The 19,612-nt window shown below is 35.4% G+C and overlaps 1 protein-coding gene across 1 annotated transcript in view; it reads right to left on the bottom strand.

The window, feature by feature from the left end:
• Window positions 1-19,612, bottom strand: part of GPATCH2 (G-patch domain containing 2) — a 119,220-nt gene that overhangs the window by 26,759 nt on the left and 72,849 nt on the right. Inside the window, exons 6-8 of the mRNA XM_005483008.3 lie at window positions 8,032-8,096; window positions 5,365-5,404; window positions 2,543-2,613 (exon numbers count right to left, since the gene is read on the bottom strand). Coding sequence (XP_005483065.2) covers window positions 2,543-2,613; window positions 5,365-5,404; window positions 8,032-8,096 — 176 coding nt within the window. The remainder of the gene's footprint in view (window positions 1-2,542; window positions 2,614-5,364; window positions 5,405-8,031; window positions 8,097-19,612) is intronic.

Here is a 19,612-nt window from a genome sequence, read left to right as displayed (position 1 = left end):
CTGTTAATAACTTAAAAAATGAATGGGAAAAGTACGTATTCACAGATTAAATACTATCTGTACATAGTATAGATAGTATTTAGAACAGAATAGACATAGATATTGAATTGTATCATCATGAGTAATACAATCTATTCTGGTTCTAAGTTTTGTGGTGCAGGACTGTCCCCCTCCTTAACATCTGTCCATCAGTAGCCACATCAACAGTTCTCTACAGACTGATTATCTTGCCACTAGCAACAGTTTGTACAGGATTAGACAATTATCATTAATGTTGACAGAAGAAACCTTAGACATTAAAGCAAGTGCAGTAAAGCTCATCCCAGGTAGTAGGATTCCACCACAACGAGACAGCTGCAGACCACTGCCACGCTTAGAGCTCCACACCTTTCTGATGTATTTACAGAGTAAATTATTCCACTGTTCTAATGTAATGTCTACATGCTTAAACAAGAACTGTGTTTAGCCGTCCATAAGGGGTAAGAAAAGTCAAGGCAAGCATAGAAAATTGTGTATATGTACATATCTCAATACACATATGAAAACCAGAAACAAGCTCTTCCAGAATGGCAAACAAAGAAGAAATACAAATACCTGAAAACCATACAAAAAAGATCCAGAGAAATTCAGTCTTGCTAAAGAACCAGATTAGACTGTATTCTGGATAAGTACACTAATTTTATAGAATGTCCAAAACTTTTCCATTGCTGCTGTTTCTCACTGTATTTAGCAATAAAGAGTAAGGCAATATAAGGTCACAGCCACTGCTTTTCATATGCATTTTTTAAGGGGATTACTCATCTGAATTAGCTTGAGGTGTCCATATATTTTTATTATCTATCTTGTAAACAAGACTGCATGCTGTGAGGTTCTAAGACAGCATATGGCCTATTAAAAACAAGATTTTGTAGTTTGAAATATTTTTTAGAGTCACTTCAAGTTTCCATGGCAGACAGAGAGAATTGTGGTTTTCTGAAAGAGCACAAATAATTATTTTGAAATAACTTGACTCATTTGGATGAATCTTTATGTACATTGTAATATTAGTTTCTTACATAAGCTCTACTTAAATAATACAGATATTTTTTAGAAAATGCTAATCTTCAGTCTTGAATTTACCACCTATTACCTGCACACAAACCTGCCACATATTTATTGGGATAAGAGTCTATTAAGGTACTGTTAACGGGATGTGAGGAGTGGTTAAAGATCACTTTAGGTTTTCAAGGCCATTTTACAAGTCTCTATTCTAACTGCTTGTGCAGGTAAACATCAGTTCCCAAGAACTTCACTGGTCAGAATAACAAACACATAAGTTATGATTCTGAATTCCTCAAACTCTGTTTTATTTTGCTACAGCACAAAAAAGATCCTAAAAGACTCGGAATATAATCTGTTTCTTACTGCTCAGTTTAAACCCACTTTAAGTTTTGTGTAAGCAGTCTGATAGTAAGACTGCATTTATGGTGAAAATTCTATCTAAATTTAAGTAATTCTAAAATTCAGAGTGAAAGTATCATTTAACAAGTACACTTGCCAGAAAATCTATGCAGAAATTTTCAGAATTTTAATATAAGAGGTTTGATAGACAAAGATAATCACAATTTCTATAGATGAATGACTGACACTTCTGTAACCTATGTTTGAGAGCATGTAACCAGAACTAGTATACAATGAAACAGATTCTTATTTAATAGATATATTAAAAAATATATTGGTATACTTTTCCAGGTAATCATCAAGGTAAGTACCTAAAAATATTAAAAACTGTGGTCTGGGTGACCATATATATACTGAAATTCAACTGCTTGACAGGAAACTTTCTCAAGTGGTACCACAGAATTACATACTGGTATAAATTTTTTACAACTTTTTCATGAAAGTGATTTGATAGCACATTGTCATCTTTAGAGGACAACATAAAAATTCTGTAAGGTGTTGTGCATAGCAAGACAAGCATTTCTGTAGATTCTCATTTGAGAAAAACTAGAATGAAAATAATTATTTGGTAGAATAGATTCAGCAGGTGACTTGTACATAAAAAACCCCTCTAGAAACAGACTCCTAGACCAGTAAGTTCCGTCTTGAATTTTTTGTCTTTTGAGAGGAAGGAAAGAAAATGAAGAATAGAATTAGATTTGTTTTTATTAAGTCTTCACAATGAAATGCCTATTGTCAAAATACAAGAACAATTTAAGTATTATAGCATTTGAGTTATCCTTTTGATTTCAGATATGCATAATAGAATTTTATATATTTCCAGTGCTTAACTTACATGCCAGAAGCACAAACCTTACTCTGGCATCCATTTAGTTCTGATGTTCTAAAGAGATTAAGTTAGATAACAGTGCAGTTGCATAGTCAACAAAAAAGGTCTAATACTCATATATAAGGCAAAGATTATGCCATGCAAAAAATTCATGAAAGTAAGTCACAAAAAATCCCAGACCTTTGAAAATACCCCAAAAGAATAGTGTAAATTTTACATAAAGATTTAAGGAATCAATAAATTCAATTAAAGGCAAATACCACATTAAGTTACCTGCTGGCTGTTTTTACAGAGCTGTTCTTCTTGTGTCCCCTGTCTGAGCGGTTGTCTCGTAGGAGCTGAAGCTGTTAAAAAAAATTAAATTCAGAAGACTCTCACAAACAATACCTGTACTTGCTCTTTAGAATTGCTATATGGACAATGCAGTTATTTCCTCTCTTGAGTAATCTGTCAATAGCTTTCACCCATGACTTTTGAGATGAATATTAATAGAATTTTACAATAATAGTTAATATGTAAATATATATATATGCAAAAAAATATATATCCACTAATTTAAAATGCCTAAATAATTGGAAAGTAAGAATCAAAGCATTTTCAAAGCATAATAGAAAGTTATGCAATTCACAATTAACTTATGTGTAAAATTTTATGATTTTCACAATTTCAATTTAAATTTTTGAAGTTGTATAATTAGAAGTGTTGGAGGACACTTAATTTACAAAAAACTAATCAAGTTAGCACTTGTGTCTAAGCAGTTATGAAACAGTTCTAAATTCTTCTGAGCCTCAGGAGCTTTAGTAATTTGCAAGCTGCGGAATAAACAAAAACACAGTATTAAAGTTTCCTGTAATAGTGAGGAAGTAGGAGTAGTGAAGGATTTGTTTAACTGAAATGATGACTCAGTTTCTGAAACAAGCTGTCTTTTATTTTTAGACAAGTAAGACTTTTCATTCAGACTATCTCCAACACTCTGAAGTCTATTTCCAGCATTATGATGTTTGTCAGATGAGTCAGGTGCACTAAGTAAAAAACAACCATGAGAATACTATACTAAAAAAATTAAAACTGGACAGAATAAAACCTCCACAAATGTTTGAAATGTCTCATATATTGAAGAAAAAATAGAATGAAAGACTGTTGAGAAACAAAGTAGAGATAAATTGACCTAATATTTGCAGGAGGACACTTCAAAATCCCATGGAAGTTAGGAAATTATCAGCTTCAAGACTCGGCCAACCACACCTTCATGTTGTAAATGAGCACAGACTCCAAAAACTGCTACCAGTCTGAAAACCTGAACAATTTCCCCCCACTTTCTACAGCTTCCTTCCTGTACGAGGAATGCTTCCTGTCATTTCAACTATCTTGTTCTGAGATGCAGTAAAATAGTTTATAACTTAAATAAATTTAGTGAGAATTTCACTGGTTGTCAAAATTACATCACACCACCATTACACCATTTCTTTTCTTCTGTCTTATCAAAAAGCTCAAACCCCTTATGCACCGCTAACATCCGTAACTCATAACATTAGCTTTAGTTCACAAGTCCTTATTAATCTGTAAGTTACAAATTCAGTTAACTTCCAACAACCTCTAACAACACAGCTCTTAGGAAAGATGAAAAAATCCACGTAAAATACAAAATTACCTAAAATTTACTATTATCTGAAAAAAATTGATTAATTCATTCCATACCAGCTAAGCAGACATTTCTCATCTTCTAGGCTGAAAATCAGTGCTGGTATGTATGATATACATTAAGTTGCTTCTCATTTGGGAATTTCCTTATTTTTCAGCTTAGAATCTTTTAAGGAAGTAAACAGTACAACTTCAATTAACCCCACTATATGACACGATCAAGATTTAAAAAATTACTGAAACTCATAGTAATCTAATTCTTTTTTAGGTGTTTCTTCAACTAGGAAAATTATTTCAAAATAATGACCATTAAATATGAATTATACAAAGCTGTCTACTTAGAGGTTAAGTGTCAGTCAGCTTACTGTAACATGCTGGAATCTCACAATTTACAGCTAAAACTACTATGTTTTATCTACTCTGGCAGTTTTTGGTAAGCAGCATTGAGTTCAAAAGAAAGGGGAGGGAACAGGAAAGTTTTAAACTATGACTTACTGGAGCTACAAGTATTCATGATGGATAATCCTAAAATTAACCTTCCAAGGACTCTTCAGATTTTATTTCCTTTTGAAGTTTCAAATCTATTTACATTTGCAAAAGTACCAGCAAACTGGAACAGATCTAAGGAAATCAACTGTTATATAAATTTTTTCCAACTTAAAGAAATGGAACGTTTGTGTTAAATTTCAATGCATTGATGATATATTCAGCTACTTTTACTGAATAGGTGAAGTTAACTACACATTTGTGAAATGAAACCAGATTTATTTTCACATTTTATAGTTTTGGACTGTAAGTTCTGTTTAGACCATTCATAAAGGTATTCCTCCATCTCTGAAGACAAGCTAAAGAACTAAGTGCTATGCTACCAATCAAATAATAAATACAGCTTCACATTCCTGCAACTACATCTCTAGGCTTGGATCTCCCCGGGACTGCACTGTGGGGGCTCAGCAGACAAACTAATAAGGTATTTTCACCAATGTCTGCACCACAATGGAGATTTAACAGCACCTCTTTTTCTGCTGTAGTCATTGTAACCAATGAAATGCAGAAAAATGGAACTGAAGATCTTCCTGTAGAAGCCTCTCCACTTGTGTAACTGGTTCTGTGTTTCTTGATTTTCGCAGCAAAATGTTTTGCTTTCCAGCATTTTGAAAAAGGTAACATTTGGAGATACCACAATTGACAAAATTATTTAAAAAAAAAATCAGAATTTTCACTTGAATGTTAAAACCTCAAGAATATTTAAGTGAAATTAAGTGACTAATTAAAGAGTTTTAATTAAGAGAATTTTGGAAATGCACTGCTGTATGTTTGCTCCCAAGAAGATACGAAATTATACCTCCTTTGTTGAAATTTCTTAAAATATTAGCCCACTACCTCTGGAGTAGAGGTAGTTAAAGTTCTTTATACATCTCAAGTAAACTGTTCTTGATCAAAGCAATTCTTACCTGGCTATGTTCCTTCCTAGCCCCAGGGCTAAACCAGTGACTGTGGGAGAAAAAGAAAAGACAGTTTTAACAACATAACTAACAAAGCACATGCTGTCATATGACCAGTCTGTGCGTGCTTTTGGGTATTTTATTGCCTGCCAGGAAAACACAGCCTTTGGCAATGGTTTATTTTAATGGGCTATTTTTATTGAACTCCTTAAGTTTGTAACAGTTGTGAAAGAATGCATCACCGATTGCACTTCTGAGTAGCTGCTGGCTTTGCAGGTAATAATATTTTGTCAAACAAGCTAAAATAATACGTAAATGATGGTATTTTAATATACTACAATGCACATGCCATAAATTAGAGTAATTCCATATTTAGTACTGAAGTGGTACTTATTAATGATTATAGCTTAAAAGTCTTTCAAGTAGTTTGGACTACCTGCTACCTGTTAATGTATTATTTCACAAACTCAGGTCTGAGATTGAATCTAAAGCAAAATGCCAAGTCTGAAAACCCAGTGGCTTTGTATTTCCATACAACTGCAAAACTGTGACTACTGGCTACCTCATTTCACAGAGACGGAAATTCGGAGTAAGATTTTGACACACAGGGATGCCACAATGTGCCTCTTCCCTCAACAGCAGTAAAAACATAATACTGGTTCACATACACACTCTGGTCACAAAGAACTGAATTACCATCTGAATGGAGCTGTAGCAAGCATCATACAAACCTGCACATTGAAAAATGAAAAGAAGACAAAAAAAATCCTACAACAAGAGGGATCTCAAGTTACATGTAGCATCTACATACTATTTGGGTTAAGCAAGCAATAAGTTTTGGTCAAAGGATAAAATAATTCCATCCATCACAATATTGCACAGAAAAGAACATCCCCACTATCTGCTATTATGCTTGCATGTTCCTCTAGAAGTGTAACCAAAGATTACAGCTTAACCTAGCCATGCTTCTTCTGAAACAGTTCCATTCAAAATAATTTAGTCCAATTTTCTCCTCTAAGCAGCTATATAATGACACTTAAATTTTTACTTTAATTAGTACACTGAGAAGATTCCAATTCCATGGAATTGTCTGGTTTAAATCTCTTTTATTTTCAAGTCACAAATCTAAAAATTTTGTGGCTTTTTGTCACTCAGCTTTTCAGAGTTTGATAACAAGCAGTCAACCCTCTCATTCTTGCGTAAAAGATCAGAACATCCATACTGCTTTTTCTACTTTTAAGGTGATTAAGGAAAAGGAGTTGGAAATAAAAAAGGAATTACAGCAATAAAGTCAAAAGTATACCTTGAGACAAAGTAGACATCTATATATTTTGGACACAAAACATTCATCAATTGCATTCAATAGCTCAAAATCTGGTGAAAATTGGGAGATTCTATATACACACAACTTTGATGCTGGTAGTGGATGGAAAGTAAAAACATCACATTTGCAAGTGATTCAACAAATAAGATCACAATTGTCCAGGGGCTGATGAAAATCAGAATATAATGGGTTAGATTTAAATTCTACATAGATGTTTGTCCTGTCTCTGACCAGTGTGAACACCAAATGCTCAAGGAGGAGCAGCAAACTGGGGCATCCTCCACATCAACTCTTGTGGATTGTGCCAAACCAGTTGATTACAGACTAAATGATTGGTAAAAACATATTTCTAGTGAAAAAGTACATCAAAGTAATTGGAATACACCTCATATTTAGATATTAAAAATACTTCAAAAAGAATAAGACTTTTTTTAATGGGAAAGTGATATATCACACTAATTTTAAACTTTTTGCCCATTCCCCTAATTACAATATTATTTGTCTGCTTGTTTCTTTTAAAATAAGCAAAAGTAAAGCCCAGCTGAATTATTACTTGGTAATAAAAAGTTATGGTAGAAATAACTTATGAAATCAAAACCTCTTGAATTTACACACACTTTATCAAGTTATGAGACAAAACAGAGGTGGATCAGTGGTGTAAAACAGTTGGTACCAAGGAGCTGATGTTGGTAGTAGCTTGGCTTTGGCAAGTTTTGTTTTAAACCGTGGATGATATATTTAGTAGCAGTTAGAACACATAAATGTATCTTCAAATATACTATGTCCTCATTATGTTTCTCTGTTTTTTAGTGTTTTCATTTGAAAAATAAAGGAAAATGTAATCCTAAAGTATTCAAAAGATGTAACCAATAAATAATGCTGTTAAGTGTTGTCAGCTGAAGAGAATGAGAGTTTACAATAATGACACACTAGAGTAACTAAACAAAGTGAATTACACTCCCTATTTACAGGTATTTAAACAATGAATTCAATATCTTTTTGTGAAAATTATTATAAATTTCTTCCTCACATGAAAGACCAGAAGATGTATTTTCATACATGCCAGTTTTGCTATCCAGCCTTAAACAACTTTGTGTTTTAGGAAAGGATATTTAGGAAGTTAATAAAAACATACTTACAAAGCACTGATTTTCATGTTTCCTTAAGAAACATAAAAATTAACTAAAAAGGATTGTAAGTACTTTTATTAAATAAAGACCATCACATAACTGAGCTGAGGCTCTCATCACAAGAGATGTTTGTGCAGTTGTAAAATGTGGCTTTGGGGCAGAGGTACCATTGTAAAGCTAATAATAACAAAAAAAATTGTAATTCCCATCACTGATACTTACTCATGGTGAAGAGAATCCTGGGACAAGTGAACTGTTTTCCTGCTACCTCCTGCTCCTGGAGTTATCTAATGGAAACATGAAGGAAAAAGGAAGTCTTTGAATACTGGGGCAGCATATGCACAAAATGATTGCTTATTAAGAAAATACATCAAAAACATTAAATACAAAATAGAGACAGTATACTAGATACAGTAAATGCAATCAGCAATATCTGCAATTTTTCAGTAAAGTCTGAGTGCAGAAAGTGCTATATGAGATTAAGGAAAACCCTTTATGAACAATTTTGATTAGATGTCAGACATAAAGACATTTACAGATGTCAACAACCTAAGCTACTTTTCTGTAAAGTCCATTTTACCTGCAAAAAAGGAAAGTTAGATGTTTTGAAAATCATAGCCAATATGGCTCATACAGCAATAAATTTATTAAAAAAACAACCCTCCCAACACAAAGCTTTTGAAATTCAAGTGTACACAGGACAGAAAGCAAAGGTAAATTATTTTTACCAAATGTACCGTAGTCCTTGTCTAGTGTTTTATACATACTGTAACCTGAAATATGTGCTATCCTCAGCTGAAGAATGATCTTCAGAATGCACAGGAGCATGTGCAGACTTTTGCAGGTGATGACATACTGATATTGCTCAAGAAAGGATTCAAACAGCTTTGCTTTTATTTTTGCAAAATGCTCAATTCACGTGCATATGTAGATAAATAAAAGCAGAAGAATAAGAGACAATTCATGATACACATGCTCAAGGAACTAGAGTAGCAGGCAAACTATTCCTGATGGAAAGAATGAAGCAGCAAACTTTCCATTCCTTGGAGATAATTTTACGGTCAGGAGATGACCAGAGGAGGGAATGAAGTCAGATGTTCTTGCAGGTTTGACAGGAGACCACAAAAACTTAATGCTAATACATTTATATGGCTCAGGCTTGCCAGAAGTACATAAGCTGGAGATTCATGGATAAAAGCAGCCCACTCATTATTATAAGAACAATGAGCTCAACTCTTTAAGTAAAACCTCCCTATTAATCTGGTGCTGTAATGGAGAAAAGGCAGGGCAGTCAGAGCTCCAAGTCTGGAAGACTTTCAAAGAATGCTCACTGAATAATTTGAGAGTTCCACATGGTTAAAGTATTTGACCAAAATCTGCTTCTTTGACCTGAAGAATGATGTCACTCTGGGCTGAATTGAGAAACCATTAAGTGCTGTCACTTTTCTGGCTGAGGGGGATAAAAAAGCATTGGTAAAACCTTACCTCTGAAAAATCTATGCAAACATACAAATCATAGTAGAGGAAATCACATAGGACAGCTACATAGGAGAACAGCACCTACTGCTTTATTCCCTTTTGGAATTTACTGTTTTACTAGACTGATCAAGGCCTTACACAGCCATGGGATGATAATAAAACACTGACCAAATGCTACTGTTTCAATGTCATAGCTCATCTAATACTAAAACTGAGAAATGGCCATTCACAAAGACAGACCTGGAAACAGAGGCCAGTATTTTAATATGTAATTTCCAAATTTTAAGATTAATAACTACACTGTTACTTTAAAACTACAGGTAAGCATGCAGCTCAGCTCTTGAGAGTTATATCCTGCATTAATCTCAAAATGAGGTTTTCATGCTATTCCGGTGGGTATCCCTGGAATATAGTAATCCATTTTCTACACTGTGGCTATAAGAAAAGCGGACTGTGCCTATGTCATGCTTTGTTAGAGGTTCATGATCACATTATCTCATGGTGGACCTGACACTTTTATTCAGTTTACAGTATGTTCTGTGTACAGGCAACTTATTTCCTTTGCCAGGGCTGCTGACAACCTTTTCCACACTATATTAATCTTGTTTACAGACTTTATCTTGGTACAAATATCAGAAAACTGAACTTTTTATCTCAGGGAGAAAATAAACAACATGTTGACAGAAGCAAAAGCTATTTTCTGGACTAAAATTGGTTGTTTACCTGCAGCCATACTTATGGAAACAAGTTTAAGTTTCCAGCTTACTCAAAATACATAATCTGAAATTTAATAAGCATGGAAATTTCAAGAAAATTCACTTGATAAATTGCCAGTTTTAAAATAATACAGAAACCACAGAAGTAGGTTTTTCCACCAATTTTTATGAGAGTATGAACTTGCTTGGAATACTGTTACAAGTGATCACAGTGTTCAGGTTTCTCCTGCACAGCCCAGATAGCTTCAGCTACCACACAGCCACAGAATGTTTGTAAAACTAAAGGCACAAGGTACACACATACAGACCTTTGCATCAAACTTGCTGCTAATTACTCTAAGATTCCCAATATGCTAATGCAATTCCTGTTTGCAAAACGTACCAAGGGTATAAAAAACTAAACCAAACCTAATTGCCCATCTTCATCTGCTACCTCACCATTACAAAAATCTTCAACATTAATAAAGTTCAGGGTCATTTTTGAAACTTTTATTCTCTTCTGGCTACAAGTCCTTTCACCACTGCTTGAATAAGAAGACAAGGTGATGGCTGCATCCTGTTCATAGAATCCCTGAGACACAGGTACTCCAACTCAGAGACAAAGTACTCCTGATTTGCAAAGATTTCTTTGCCTGCAAAATTATGACCTAAAATAATGGGTACAGAAAAAAGAAAAAGTATTCAATACTAAGGGGTTCTGCCTCAGAATACACAACACCATCTACTGCTGCCCAAAGTCACAGTTGGAAAAGGCTCCCAGGACCATCAAATCCAACCTTCAACTGAGCATCACCATGCCCACTTAAGCCCTATCAAGAAGTGACACATTTCATTCTTTGAACACCTCCCAGGATGGCAATTCCACCATTTTCCTGGGCAGCCTGCTCTAATTCTTAACCACCATCAGTGAGGAAATTTTTCCTAATATGCAACCTGATCCTCCCCTGCAAGATACTACACGTGACAAACTTCAGAAGTGACGTAAGGAAAGATGGTGGGATTAAACACAAAAAGGACAAGAAAGTCAAAGGACTTCACTCTGGCTAAAATAATGTTAAGCTCCTCAACTGTCATTTTAAAATGCCAATAATAGAGAATAGAGCATTTTGGCTCGAAGTAACCTACAGTGAACATCTTGACCAATTCTTGGCTGACCAATTTGGAGTGCAATTGTTAAGGACACAAAGGGGCACATTGTTAATTGTCCAAAACCACCAACTGGTTTGGGGCATCAGCCAAGTCTCTCAGAATCCTGCTTTGGTGTTTGAACACACCCTTGGTAAATAAATGCTTCCTGATGTCCAGTCTGAACCTCCCCTGGAGCCGCTCTGCACCATTCCCACACATGGTACCCCAGGGATAAGAGATGAGGCCATCAACACTTCCCCTCCTCAGGAAGCTGTGAGAGGTCACCCCTCAGTCCCCTTTCCTCCAGTGCAGACAGGCCTGGAGCCCTCAGCCACAGCTCACAGGACATGCCTTCCAGGGCTGTCAACAGCCTTGCTCTCTCCTCTGGACATGTTCAAGGACCTTCATGTCCTCCTTCCACTGTGGAGCCCAGAACTGCACCCAGCACTGGGGGGGGAGGCTGCAGCAGCGCTGGATCCTGCGAGATCATCCCCCCTTCTGAGTGGCTCACACCACTGAGGGACAGGGAGCAAAGTGCCCACAGCTCAGTCACAGGGTGCTTGAACACCACCACTTACTTTATATGAACAGGCTAAACAGTGTCAAAGATTGGAGAAATAAAAAATAATCAATTTATGCATCTCCTAATTAAATATGATAGTGCTATTTTAATTTACATGTGCTGCAGTTTAAAGGAAAGTTACTACCTGGCACCAAGAAAAATCTACAAAACATTAATGCAGAACAAAAATATTACACTGCACTTAACAATTCTGCTTACTTTTCCTTTGAAGTATATTTTAATGTTCAGTTACTGAATAGCCCAGGAAAAGTCATGAATTATTTTTTAAAGACATCTATGATACAAAGCTCTCAAGTGTGAATGTTTTCAAGACTCAATAACTTCTTAGTATTTTAAATAGTATAAACAACCCTACTATGCATGCTCATCCATTCTTGTCCCTTATTTTTTCCCATGTTACCACACAATCAAATGAGCAAATACACTCCCTGTTCATAATTTATATTTATTGTAAGGCATAATATTTTTGAAAAAACACAAGCTATGTCCTATTCATAACTGTTCCTGAGATATATTTTCCATTACTGAAAAAGTAAGTTTATTACAGATTAAGTAGGTTTTAAACACTGAAATTGGTATTTTTGCCTTTTGAATTCTATTTTATGCCAAGCACTCCATAGCATGGGCAATGAAAAGATACTCCTGAGCTCATGTTTTACAGGATGTTATTTCCTTGCCATGATTCGGTGGACTTGACAGTGCTGGGTTTATGGCTGGACTCGATCTTTCTTACATGTCCTTTCTAATCTAAATGAGTCTATGATGTGCTTTAAAAAGTCACATAAATAATTATAAAAGCACTTGACTTGAAAGCTTAGCTTAGTTGTCACAATATGTCACATTCATAGCAGAGAAAAATGAGCAAAATTTCAGTGAAATTTTGCTGGACACTAATTACACAAATAAGCTAGCTGCTGTCCTAAATGAAAGAACAGGTTGCTCTTTCTGCTCTGTAAATTAACTGGTATGATCAACTACAGCTTAAAAAGTTGCATAGCAAACCCAATTTTCTCAGGCAGGATTTCTGCACAGAAGTTGTTTTCCAAAATGAAATGCAACTAAATTCAAATCCCAGGGAATGGGATTTTGCAGGAAATTACAGCATGACAATGTCAAATTCATAATTCACAGATCTGCAACTGTCACTTTATAGGAAATTAAATCAAACTATATCAAGGGAAAAAAGAGAGTAAAACCTCTTCTCCTCATTTTATTGCACTGATTAAAAGCAATACCTTACTATTTTCGGCACCTATTTAGTATTATCATTTTTTACCCCTTCTCCACTAGCAACCTTGGAAAGTACATACACTAAACAAGGTTCTGGATTTAAAATACATCTTTAAAAAATATAGATGCACATTTGACTTGGAGCAATATAGAAAATGATGAAAACGAAAATAGCTTTCACAGTGTACATTACTGGAACAGTGCTATAATGCTTGACATTACCATTACACTGTTATTCCCTCTGAAAGCATACTCTTGCTGAAGGGCCCAAACTGACCATTCCAGAGAAGCATCTCTTTAATGTACAGATTACCTTTAAGTGATGCTCAGTCAAACTCTACAAAGTCTCCATGAAGATATGGCTCACTGGCAGAGTATTTCTATACCAGTTTCTTACTACCCTAGTCATATTTCTTTAAAATTAGCCTCTTACTAGCACAGTGTTGCAAAAATCAATGGATCATTGCCATTCTGTTTACAAAATACATGCGAGTGATAGGGAAAGGAAAAACAAAAAAGAAAAGAAAAAGAAAAATAGTTCAAAAGACATGGATTTTTATCCTAACGCAAATAGGCACCTCCCTGTAAATGTTTTACTGTTTTCTCTTAAGGCATTTTAAAAAAAGAAAAAAAAAAGTAAGAATTAGCAAGTTTCTTGGCATGACAGAATATGTCCTAGCTCCCCAGTCTCTCCAGTGATTTCACAGTGTTAAAGAGTTTTCTCTACATTTCTTTTCACACAACTGATCAAACTGCCTCTATCTCTTGATATACAGCTTTCAACTGAATGATTAACAGATGGAAAGGAATACCATGAGAATATTAGAGACTAAAAGAAGAAAACTCTACTATTGAACCTAGCCACTTCAGAGAAAAATGGGAAATTTAAATCCCACGTATAAAAGCAAAGAACAGAATTTCTTTGTAAATTTTTGCTATTTCACTGTTTTTTGTCTGCTACTTTTAAGACAAAATCTGAATTTGAAGTTAAATAAATGTAAGTTTAAAACAAAAATATAATTTTTTGAAAATAGACTGGCCTGGGTGTAACGTTTTCTGCTTGTTTTAAATTGTAACATTAGGAGAAAAATATCACACAGCATGTTTTGTCGTGAATCCTTGTCAAATGGACCAGTTTTTACACGCAATAGAATAGGCAGAGTAAGTTTAATGATGCACTGTAATAATATATATTAGTGCATTCCTGCTGTCTTTAGGTGTGTAATACAGTAACACTGGAGGAGCTATTAGAGGAAATAATACTAATATATAATGTAACAGAAAAAACTGGTCTATGGGGCAGGCAATGGTAAACTGAGAATTTTAATTCTCCCATCTGCAAGGAAGTCAGTAGGGGAGTTTCTTCTGAGATTCCTAATATTTAATATGAAATATTACTGTGTGGCACTATGCCTCCAATAATAGCTCACAACACTGCAAAAAATGGACTGATTTAAAAGTCTCAAGAAGAAAATATAAACCAGAAATTTGTAGTTTTTAATATTCAAATTAATTCAACTCCTCTAAAAAGGCAAATGTAAGATTCTCCTGACTGCAAAAACACAATAGACAGCACCATTATTTCAATATTTTATATCAGGAAAGGGGAAATATTCAGGGCAGCTGTGAAACAAAACAATGGCCAGATGTTTGTAACTTCAGTACTCTGTAAATAGCTAGTATTTAACAAATTTAATCTTAAGTAAACCAGATTTACCTTATTTGGGAAATGGAACCACTAATTAAATGCTGCAATAATATGCTGCATAAATATAGATATAAACATATATACATATATAAAATCTTTATGGTGATATTCTAGCTGTCTGTTTACATATAAAACTTATTCTTAGGTGAAATCTTCACTAAATCAACAGGATTTTGATTTCAGTAGTGTTGGGACTGCACCCTTATTAGCTAAGAATAATCTACAATGTTGAAATAATGTTTTACCTTGTAAAATTATAAATAAGTAAGTTACCCAAACAGTAATACAGGGAGGAGGAAGTAGCAGAGCAGCAATTAGGCAACTAGCTTTGATTTGGGAGATGCTGGCTACATTTGGAAAAAACACTTAAGATCCTCCTTTCCCTTCCCCCAAAAGGGTTCTGTAACAGTATTTCCTTACTTTGTTAAAGTAATATAATATAATGACAGTAAAGATTGTACCAACAACAAAGGATGTCATCAAAGCATTTGCTTTGAGTCTGCTTGAAGTAGAGAAGGTGATTTTTACTCCTGCTGCTGTGGGACTTATTAGAGGAAACAGAAAAACATCATTATTTAATTCATTCCCGTATCGGAGCGAACTGCTCCTAGCAGAGCCCTTTGCAGGTTGTACAAAGCCAGTCCATGGCAGCCTGAGCTGGCTGGGTGTGGATTCAAACCCCAAGCACACAACAAAACCCCAGCTCCAAGTGGCGCCCGGCGTCAGTCGCAAGCTGTGAGTGGCCTCTACTGGCTGACCCAAGGCTACAGAGTCACCAAGCTCCTGCTCAGAGTCACAGCTGAGGTTACCCTTTAGTGTGGGGAGAAATGAACAGAAGGAACATGCTCGTCACTGCTGCAGCATTCACTTGGGCTGGGGCTAAAAACGAACGGCAAACACAAGGTGGGTGATACAACAGGCAGTAGGAAAAATGCCGTTAATACCACTGCTCCCAAACGTGTCCAATACATGCTGCAAACAGACACATGCAGCAGTCCAGTTTCCAAAATGGCAGTGGAATTCAGCAGCATGTACTTTGCTAGCTCTTAAGGTGGACACAAACTTGAAACTCAATTAGTGTATAATCTGTTCATATAAATTACGCATTTTAAACAGAATTACTTCAATTGCAGCATCAACCGTTTGATTTAGATGCACAAATAGAAAGCTTGCTGCATCATCTGAAACATATGAAACCAGAGACTACATAACCATTCTCTTCATAGATGTAAAACAGATTTGACCTTTTCCTTTTATATAAAATTAAAACAGTAAAATACAGAGAAATAAAAAAAAATAAAATCTGAAGGATGAAAATGTGTCTATTACCACAAAGATGACCTACAATTTCCTCCAAATACATAAAAGTTATATTTTGTGAAGAAAAAAAGGAGAATAAACTCTAACTTTTTTAAAGACCACAATAATTGTGAACAACACAGTTTGGACAAAAGCAGTCCAAAACATGGCAAATATACTTACTAGATTAATGTGCAATGTCTGTACCAAAATTAAAGAAAAAAAAACCCAAAAAATTAGACAAATAAAGATAGAGCCAGTAGTAAGGAAGTGGTTTTTTTAACTTCGTTTTTCTTTTTCCTAGGAATATGTACCTAATTTGCCATTCCCACACATTTTAATTGCAGGATATCAAGGATTATTGTCAAACACAAGTGACTACTGATGCCAAAAGGTGATTGCCTTCATGAGCAGCCGCACGGTGCTCACACGCAGCCCTGTATTTCCTGATATTTCCAGCTCCTGTTCTGATTTGTGTCCCATCTCAGAGTTCCACCTCATTTCAGAATTCAGTCCCATTATCTCCTCTGCTCCACATTGTTCACAGGGTTATCTAGCTGCCATAGAAGATAACCCTCCATCTCACTAGACACCACTGGGATATGGCATGCTGACCCACAGCAAGCCCTGATTATTAGCTTGAAACATACACCATATAAATGGAGCTTTGAGCCAAATAATTTGCTTTAAAGTTTTTCCATTCTACTTACACATTAAAACTCACTTTAAACATGCTGACATGAGTTCCATTAATCTATACACTTATGAACATATTTAGACATAGATGTATTAATGTTAGATTCTATCATCAGAAAACGGATGAAAAATACTGGTGGGAATGCAGCCTGCAGGGAATGCCTTTTTATTTACAAAAAAGACAACGGATTTTGGCTTATGAATGAAATGGAAATCAAATGGCCAATCACTGCAATTAAACAGAATGCCTCACTGCTTGTTTTGCACTGAAGCCCACAGTGTTCCAGAAAAAGGACTTGTAGCAAACAGAAGAACAGCGAGATCCCATCTTCTCCATACCACAGTGAGGATTACTGACCCCTAACAGACCTGCTAGGAAAACTCTCCTCTTCCCCTCAGCCACCAAATGGTTTCCTGTCATAACACCTACAGACCTGCATGGATTTAAAAGTCTTGAACTGCTGAAGTTTCATTTGCATGAAAAACTTAATACCTTCTGCTTTTGCCAAAGGGCACCCAATGAGATGTATTACAGCCTGGACAACAAAAACCAGGCAGTACCCGAACTATTATCAGGGGAAAAACATGATAAGAAGACTGAGCACATGAGAATGTTGATAGCAGTATGAAAAATTTCCCATGTTAAGAAAACAGTTCTGAAGATTGTGGATGAAAAGGTTACACGTTGCTAAGATTTGGAATAAAATACCTTTCAAAATACATACAGTTTGATCAATAACAGATGCTGTGAAATTTACACATTTGAACTGCAAAAATAGAATCATGACCTTTTGCCCTTCAGGTTAGATGACATTTAAATAATTAGTGCCCACAAAACTATTTTTCTTCATTTCAAGTGAAATTCTCACCAGAAGGGCTCACGACAGTGGTAAAACAACAGGAAAAAGGCTGTAGGGGAGCCTCAGTCACACACTTGGGCAGTTTCACTGTTGTATGTGGATGACACTTCTCATTATCATATCTCATTATCAGTTCATTATTTTGAACTGATCTGTACATAAATGCTTCACCCTACAAGCTTACATGAACAAATTTTAGAAATTCTTCTGTATTTGCCACTTCTGCCATCTGAGCTTCTAAAATATAACTATAACCATTGTTTCAGATTGTTAACGGTAGTAGAGATGAACAGGAGAACACAGAAGCTCAGAAATCAACTTTTCATTGGGCATTTTAAGGTCAAGCTAAATTCAGGCTTAAGATATATTTTCAAATTTTCTCACCAAGCAAAATGACAAATAAAACATAGTTTAAAACATGTTACAATAAATATAATTCTTCTCAGCAAGACATTCTCTAGCTTTTCCATTACCTTGTCTTCAAATATAAATATTCATAACTTCTGCTACAGAAGAAATGGAAACCAGGAGATTCTAATAGGAAAAAAGAATCAAAAGTGGGAATTCCACTCATACATTTTAAAATAAACTCTCAAGCTTTTTAGGTTTAACAGTAGTGCCATACAAGGTATCGACACTTGAATAAAGTTGTACTGCATTTCCTAATTTCTAACATAATGCAGATCCCAGAGATCTGTCCTACTGATTGCTAAACTCATGGATGGACTGTGCAAAGTCATCATCAACTTTGATTTAAAGACTAAACTGTATTATCTTACTCTCAAATCCTTCCTTATCAGTAAGAGTGCTCTGAAGTTCTCTTTGCATGGTATCAAGCCCTGTATGATGGAAAACATCACAGTATGATCTTAAGAGAGCCGAGTTCCTTACAGTAATTTAAACTTGTAATGCATTACAGTGATAACTATTCCAAAACATTAATTCACAAAGCAAGGGAAGCCTGTGCTCCAGGAGCAGAGAGCTGCTTCTATTTGCTATCCTCTCCTCCAGCAAAATGAAGCAGCATTGCTGGTTTTGTGCTATCAAGCAAATGGAGTTTTAGAGAGTTTCTGTCATAAAGTTGTGTTCAGTATGTGAAAAACTTTTGGTCTCCTAGAAAATTTAAAACAATGTACAGAAAACAGAGTTTAAGTGCTCCCTAGATGTGTGTCTGTGTGAATAGGGACAGAGGCTGCCTCTGTTGCAGTCCAGAAATCAGGGCACTGTTCTCATTTACAGGCTCTTCTATTCCTGGAAATTACACGGGGGAAAGACAATTCTCTCTTCCTGATGACTCTGGCAGCATCAATTTTACTTTTCTGGCCAGATCCATGAAAATAGGTTTTGGTAACTCTACAACACATTAGTTGCCTTAGGTTCCTGAAATTCCTGACCATGTACAAGAAACACCTTCCAACCAAAACCATATCTCCTACTTACAAACCATCACTGTAGAAACAAGAACAAAAGGAGTACCTGGCTTGTTGGGTCCTGAGGATCAAGTAAAGAACATTTTTCTCTCTGTTGCAAGTGTTTAATCTGTTGCAGGGCACAGAGAATGACACTATTTTTCAGACACAAAGATGTAAAGCACATTTTGCCAGGTCCTGGAGAGGGCTGCCTTTCTACCCACCTCAGGGCAGACATCATACATCATAGAATTCTGGCCTTTGGTTATCAGCAACTCCTAGCAAAACCTAGAAAAACCTAAATTGCTCTTGAGGAGTTAGAAGATTATATTTTCTATTGTTAAGGGATGAAAAAAAATTAAATCAGAGAAACCAAAGAGAGAGTCTTTACACAGAGAAGATCTTGAACCAAACCCCAACATTTGATGTTTTTATGGGCATGTTATGACAGAAACACCTCAAGCTAACTTAGTCCCTAATAAAGACAAATTGTCTTTAAAAATTACAACTTGTAAAGCAGAATGACATGACTCACCAAAACAACATCCAAGACAGGGAAATGGAAGTACATTGTGTTCAGCAGCTATTTATGAGGGACAGCCCTGCTGCTTAAAATTTATACATGTCCAGAGGCTTTCATAGACAATTCATGGTACAATCTTATTATCTCCATGATGCAAACTTCACTTTCAGTC

This window comes from Zonotrichia albicollis, chromosome 3 (assembly GCF_047830755.1).
Source record: "Zonotrichia albicollis isolate bZonAlb1 chromosome 3, bZonAlb1.hap1, whole genome shotgun sequence".
Lineage (NCBI taxonomy): Eukaryota > Metazoa > Chordata > Aves > Passeriformes > Passerellidae > Zonotrichia > Zonotrichia albicollis.
This window is presented reverse-complemented; position numbering and strand designations above follow the sequence as displayed.